The 7,536-nt window shown below is 36.7% G+C and overlaps 1 protein-coding gene across 1 annotated transcript in view; it reads left to right on the plus strand.

Annotated features, from left to right (window-relative positions):
- F11 (coagulation factor XI) overlaps positions 1 to 6,686 on the plus strand; it is a 46,537-nt gene extending 39,851 nt beyond the window's left edge. The window contains exons 11-14 of the mRNA XM_042781991.1: positions 3,538 to 3,713; positions 4,305 to 4,400; positions 5,187 to 5,326; positions 6,525 to 6,686. Coding sequence (XP_042637925.1) covers positions 3,538 to 3,713; positions 4,305 to 4,400; positions 5,187 to 5,326; positions 6,525 to 6,686 — 574 coding nt within the window. The remainder of the gene's footprint in view (positions 1 to 3,537; positions 3,714 to 4,304; positions 4,401 to 5,186; positions 5,327 to 6,524) is intronic.
- Positions 6,687 to 7,536: the final 850 nt, after the last annotated feature.

Genomic DNA, 7,536 nt, shown 5'->3' on the forward strand with positions numbered 1-7,536 from the left:
CTTGGGTTTCTGAGGCAGTATCACTACGGAAGTAGGATTGCCCAACCTTCCTTCCGAGGAGTGGCTGGTGGGTTTGAACCGCCAGCCTTCTGATTAGCAGTCAAGTGCTTTAGCCACTATGCTACCAGAGCTCCTAAAGAGTACATTATGCATCCTCAAATTAAATTTCCTACTTAGTTCAATTTCAATACTGTTGATATTGAGTCAGCTCCAACTTCCGGCAACCCTAAGTACAACAGAAGGAAACAATGTCTGCTCTTGTGCCATCCTCACAATTTTTACTATACTTGAGCCCATCCTTGTAGCCAATGTGTTAATAGATCTCAATTGAATGTTGTCCCCTTTTTCATTGACCTCTCTACTTTACCAAGCAAATCCTTCTCCAAGGACTGGACTGGTCTTTTCTCATAACATAACATAACTTGGCCATTCTTGCTTCTAAGGAGCATTCCAGTTGTACTCCTTCTAAGAAAGATTTATTTTTCCCCTCTAGGAGCTCTGGTAGCATAGTGCCTATGGCACTTGACTGCTAACCAGAAGGCTGGCGGTATACTGCCTCGGAAACCCAAGGAGGGGTCTCTATGAGTCGGGGCTGACTCCATGGCAAATAACAACAACAACAACAACTAGTAGTCCATGGTATTTTCAGTATTCTTTGCCAAAACTACAATTGAAATGCATCAATTCTTCTTCAGTCTTCCTTATTCATTGTCCAACTTTCCATATGAAGCTACTGAATATACAATGGCTTGGGTCAGGCACACCTTAGTCTTCAAAAGTGACATCTGATCTTCAACACTGTAAAAGGGTCTTTTGCAGCAGATTTTCCAAGTACAATATGTCATCTGATTTCTTGGCTGCTGCATCCATGGAATCCAAGTAAAATGAAATCCTTGACAACTTCAATTTTTTTCCCTCCATTTATCAAATGTTGCTTATGGTCTAGTTGTGAGGATTTTTGTTATATTTAGGTTGAGGTGTAACCCACACTGAAGGCTTTTTGTACTTCATCAGTAAATTCTTCAAGTAATCTATACTCTCAGCAAACAAGGTTGTGTCATCTGCATATTATAGGTTGTTAATGAGTCTTTCTTTAATCCTGATTCCACATTCGTCTTCATACAGTCCGGTTTCTCTGATTATTTGCTCAGCATATAGATTGAATAAGTATGGTGAAAGGGTACAACCTTGACACCTACCTTTACTGATTTTAAACCAGTTCAGATGTCTTCCTCTTGGTCTATGTACAGGTTCCTCATGAGCACAACTGTTTGGGAATTTCCATTCTTCATAATGTTACCCCTAAATGGTTATGATCCAAGTAGTTGAATAAGGAGCTCTGGTGGCACAGTACCTAAGGTATTTGACTGCTAACCAAAAGGTTGGCAGTTCAAACCCACTAGCCACTCCACAGAAGGTAGATGAGATAATCTACTTCCATAAAGATTTCCCACCTTGGAAACCCAATAGGGATTGCTATGAGTCACAATTGACTCGATGGCAGTGTGTTTGATTTTTTTTGTATACAGTTTAATGCCTTTGCATAGTCAATAAAACACAAGTAAATATCTTGCTGGTATTCTTTGCTTTCAGCCAAGATCTATCTGACATCAACAATGACATGAGAAAAGGAACATGTCTCATTACCCATCCTCTTCCAGATCCAACTTGAATTTCTGGCAGTTCCCTGTTCATGTACTGCTGCAACTATTTTTGAATTACCTTCAGCAAAATTTTACTTTCATGTGATATTAATGACACTGTTAGACAATTTCTGCATTCTGTTGGATAACCTTTTTATGGAATGGGCACAAATATGAACCTCTTGCAGTTGGTTGGCTAGGTAGCTGTCTTCCAAATTTCTTGGCATAAACAAATAAACGCCTCCAGTGCTGCATTCATTTGTTGAATCATCTCAAAGGGTATTCCACTATTCTTTGAGCCTAGTTTTTCACCAATGCCTTCAGTGTAGTTGGATTTCTTCCTTTACTACCATCAGTTCTTGATCATATACAATCTCCTAAAATGATTGTATGTTGACCAATTCTTTTTGGTACAGTGACTCTGTGTATTCCTTCCCTCTACTTTTGATACTTCCTGCATTGTTCAATATTTTGCCCATAGGATCTTTCAGTATTGCAAGTCAAGGCTTAAATTTTTTCTTCAGTTCATTCAATGGGAGAAATTCCAATTCAGACTGCTGCCTCTTGGTCTATGTACTGGTTCCTCATGAGCACAACTAAGTGTTCTGGAATTCCCATTCTTCATAATGTTATCCATAAATTGTTATGATCTATACAGTTGAGTGAGGAGCTCTGTTGGCACAGTGCCTAAGGTATTTGACTGCTAACCAAAAGGTTTAAAATCAGTAAAGGTATGTGTCAGGGTTATATCCTTTCACCATTGTTCTTCTCTTTTGGATTTCTAATTCCATGTCTTTGCACATTTCATTATAGTACATCGTCTTCTGTAGCTGTCTTTTGAAATTTTCTGTTCAGCTCTATTACATCTTCATTTGGCTTTAGCTACTATCTGTTCAAGAGTAAGTTTCAGAGTCTCTTCTATATCCTTTTTGGCCTTTTCTTCCATTCCTGTTTTTCTAATGACTTGATGACCATTTGTTTTCTTCATGTATGGTGTTCTTGATGTCATCCCACAACTCATCTGATCTTTGGTCATTGGTATTCAATGTGTCAAACCTATGCTTCAGATGGTCTCTAAATTCAGTGCTCTCAAAAACAAAACTCACTGCCATTGAGTTGATTTTGACCATAGTGATCCCAATTGTGTTTTCAAGGGTATAGTAGATCTTTATGGAAACAGACAGCCTCATCTTTCTTCCACAGAATGGCTGGTAGGTTCAAACCACCCACCTTTTGGTTAGCAGCCAAATGCCTTAACCACTACACCATCAGAGCTTCTTAAATTGAGTACTAATCAAACAACAATAACAACAAAAACTCCAGCTGGTGAGTGTGTTTAAGTATTCCAGGGAATTTTAGTTGACCAACTTACTCTTTTCTACTTTAGTATCTTCTGATTTATTTTTAAACACCATTTTCTTTGTTTTTGTTTCCTATCAGTGTTCTGTCAGTATGATTCCTCTAATTATGATTCAGAGTCACCAACCTCAAAGATAAATTTAGATCAATAGTCCCCTTTACTGTAATAATGGGAAAATGGAGGAACAAGAAGTCCAATTTAATTTCTTAGGGCCACAATGACAGGGTTGAGACTAGAACTCAGGGCTCTTTGTGTATGTGTGTGTGTGAGTATGTGTGTGGGAGTGGGTGGGTATTATGGAGAGTGGAAAAAGCATTCATTCACTTTATATATTTAATGTAAGATAAAGACTAACCCAGGAGCTCCTAGCTAGGAGGAATATTTGAGTGAAAAATAGCATGAAATTACTTTTTTCTATTAAAAGCTCATATATTAGATATTTTGCAATAGCCCATTAAATAATTATGTCACTCAAAACATCTGGGAATGATTCTGGTAAAGAAAATTTCATTTCTTCTATTGTTTGCTCTTTAGGTTAGAGTCACCTAAAATTTTGCGTGTCTATAGTGGGATTTTAAATCAATCAGAAATAAAGGATGATACACCTTTCTTTGGGGTTCAAGAAATAATAATTCATGATCAATATGAAATGGCAGAAAGTGGGTATGATATTGCCTTGTTGAAACTCGAAACAACAATGCATTATACTGGTATGTAGAAATTTAACTGGAAAACTTATACCCAATAATGACCTAGATATAATGTTGAACACTATGAGATTCATAGCCGAACTTTACCAATCTCTTTTCCTGTTACTGTGAAAGGGAAAGAGTCTGCAGAGCTAGTTTTTCAATATGTTATGACTGACCTTTCTTGGTTATTGGATCTTATTATGAGGGTGTGGGAGAAGAGAGAAAAAGTTTTATCTAAGATTCTGCAGATACACAGAATGACACAATTTAGTTATCTATTGTAATATTAAAGATGATTAAGTCTAATGCTTCCCTTTTAGGTATGAGAGAATTGAAGGTCACACTAAGTAACTTGTTCAGGGTCATAAACTGGTTAGAGTGACGAAGTTGGTGAGGAGGGGTTTGACTTAGCTCTCTCTTTTCCCTTAGCCTTGTGATGTATTATACAAAATACTGTACAGAAGGGATGGAAATATATGACAATGAAACAAAAACTGAGTATAAAAATAGAGAAAACACTAAATAATATAAGTTGAAAGACAAGAGTCTCTCTTGGAAAAGAAGATATATTTTGCTTCTGATAATTAAACTGTAATTTTTAAAATTTAGATTCTCAACGACCCATATGTCTACCTCCAAAAAGTGACAGAAATGTGATATATACTAATTGCTGGGTGACTGGATGGGGGTACACAAAATTAAGAGGTAAAAAAAATGATGATTTAATATATGATTTATCCTAAAGATAAGAATGTATTTTATTCATAACATTCCTACTGTATCAACTCATTTAGCAAAATGTCAGTAAAACAGCATTATTCAATTACAGAAAATCTATTCATAAAGCTAGAAGGAAAAAAATCCCCCAGGTGAGGATAATAGCATGTCTGTTTGACTGGAAATCTTAAATATGAATCTATATCTCTTTAAGACCAAAAACCAAACCAACTGCCATTGAGTTGATTCTGACTCATATCTACTGTATAGGACAGAATAGAACCTTCTTATGGGATTTCCAAGACTGTAAATCTTTTATGAAAGAAGTCTGATGTATCTTTCTTACATGGAGCAACTGCTGGGTTCAAACTGCCACCCTTTTGGTTAGCAGCCAAGTGCTTCGACCACTTAACCAAATCTCTTAAAGACTAATAATTTTAAATGAAATTTAATGTTAAACTTAGCCCTTTTCAGTAAATGTCCTAGATTATTATCCAATTTTTTTCTAGAAAGTCATTCCAGTTAGAACTAAAATTAATTTTGAATTCAATTAATGTTAACAAAATGGTATGACTGATGGTAGTAAAAATATCTTCTGTATACTCTGTAATTATCATAAAGGTTCCATGGGTAAATCTAATATTTTTCTTTTTAGATTGTATACAGATATGTGACTATATATATAAATACATGTACATGCATGTGTATGTATAAAAAGAAGTTATTCCATTAATAAACCAAAAATTATATATATATAATTTTTTTTTCCCTCAGACAAAATACAGAATACTCTCCAGAAAGCTAAAATTCCCTTGGTAACAAATGCAGAATGCCAGACAAGATACAGAGAGCACAAAATAACCAATAAAATGATCTGTGCCGGCTATAAAGAAGGAGGGAGAGATGCTTGTAAGGTAATAGAGTGTTCTTAACCAATTGAATATATTGAAATTGAGATGTTTAATACATTTTAAAAGCAATCTTCTGCTCATGAATAGGCAGCACAGTATATGTTGTTTTACATGCACTGAGATCGAAAGTAAATGTAGTTGCTGTCAAATGGATTCTGACTCATGGCAACCCCACGTATTCCACAACTGAACTATGCACTGTAGGCTTTTCAGTGGCTGATTTTTTTGAAAGAAGATCATCAGGTCTCTCTTCGTAGGTGTCTCTGGGTGGACTTAAACCTCTAAACTTTTGGTTAGCAGCTGAGTGTATTTGTACCACCCAGGAACTCCCTAACGGGAATAGACTGCAGAAGAAGCAGCCAATCCAGGTCTTTGAAGTTTATTAAAAATCCAAGACAATTTTATTTTATTCTTATTTAGTTATATATTCACAAGTTATTTATTTATTTATATTGTTATTTGTGTGCAAATTTACAAAGCAGATTTGTTTTACTTTCAACAGTTCATGCACATTTGATTTCATGACCCTGATTACCATCCCTAACCATAAAAAAACTCTCCTCCCCTCTCCTCCCTGGGACTACCCCCGTCCTGTGCTCTTCTTATCCATACGTTCCTGTCTGTCCAGCTTTCCCTCTGTGTGAATGTTGCCCTTCTGATGTCTCATGGCTGGTTGATCTAAGGGTTGCATCTTCCTAGGGTAGGTAGGTGTATCTCCCTGGAGTAGGTCTTTCTACTGCTTAGCTCAGAGTGAATCTATGGAAGTGAGTCCACTTCTAGGCCTAAAGGATAACCTGGGGCAATAGTCTCAGGCGTTTCACCAGTCTGTATCTGACCAGTAATTCTGGTCATTTTTGTGTTTTTTAATTTTGTTCTGCATTTTTCTTCCCCCTCTAACCAGGATCTCCAATTTTGATCCAAGTAGTTGGCATTGGTAGCCATCTAGGTCTTTTGATCTTGGAGTCATGAAGTCTTCAGTCATCATGGTCTATCATATCTTTGGATTAATTGTTTCCAGATGACTTTGATTTTCTTCACTCTTCTTTGCTCCAGATGAGAGGAGACCAATTGTTGTATCTTAGATGGCCATGTGAAAGTTTTCAAGACCCCGGGCCAAGACAGAATGTTAGGTGAAATCTCTCTGTCCAAAATGCATTTAGGATGAAAAGGATCTGACTGTGTGCCTTTTCTTTTCTCCTAGGGAGATTCTGGGGGCCCCCTGTCCTGTAAACATGAGGAGGTCTGGCATTTGGTGGGTATCACGAGTTGGGGAGAAGGCTGTGCTCAAAGAGAGCGGCCTGGTGTTTACACCAATGTGGTGGAGTATGTGGACTGGATTTTAGAGAAAACTCAAGCAGCGTGAAAAAGTTCCCAGATGCTCTTCAGCTACATGCAAGTAAAGCCAGATTATCCCCTGGAAGAGGGCTTTGATTTCACAGAAGAATAAACTGTGCCATCATTTTCTTCCACTGATGACATGGCCAATGAGATGCTCAAAAATCAGAAAGGTCTTGATATTCATGAGAAAATTTTTTTAAAAAAAGCAAATTGTCATTTTCAAAACTCTCATTCTATGGTAATCATGGTTTGTTTTCAGAATCTACTCTTTTGCTTTTTTATTATACTTTCTCTAAGCCAAATAAGGAGTATAAGATTATATTTTCAAAGATTAATGTATAGGCAGCTTATACCAGAAAAGAATCTAGCAGTGACGTCTAGGGATCAGGCAGAACTGTGGAAAGAAAGCACCATAAAAAAGATTCGTTAAATGGAAAATAGGAACTGGAGGAAATGGGACAAGTATATTCCATATCAGTTTGCAAGAAACTACTGTAACTGCATGAACACATTTATTTTGGAAAAGGATTTTAGTTCAATGACGTGTTTTTAGAATAGCCAGGAATTCTTGTCATTTTGATTTTTAATGTACTTTAAAATTTCTTTTGGCTAGACACAAAGATGAGTGTAGATGTGAACTCTAGAATTTACTATAGGAAAAGATTAAGAGCAGCAATTCACACGGAAGTCCAACCTTAGGTAAATTTGCTTAGAAAGTGATTTAGTGCATTGATTGTAGGTTTATTTGAAGTGGCTGTAGAGTGAGGAAAGCTAATGGAGACAAGAGGAGCAAGCTAATGCCCCTAAGACAAGCTGCCACTGTGAGTGCAGTTCACAGAGAGTTAGAGAGTAGATATATTGGACAAAAATCAATA

The sequence above is a fragment of the Orycteropus afer genome, unplaced genomic scaffold, assembly GCF_000298275.1.
Source record: "Orycteropus afer afer isolate SDZICR_OR568_19922 unplaced genomic scaffold, OryAfe1.0 scaffold00215, whole genome shotgun sequence".
Lineage (NCBI taxonomy): Eukaryota > Metazoa > Chordata > Mammalia > Tubulidentata > Orycteropodidae > Orycteropus > Orycteropus afer.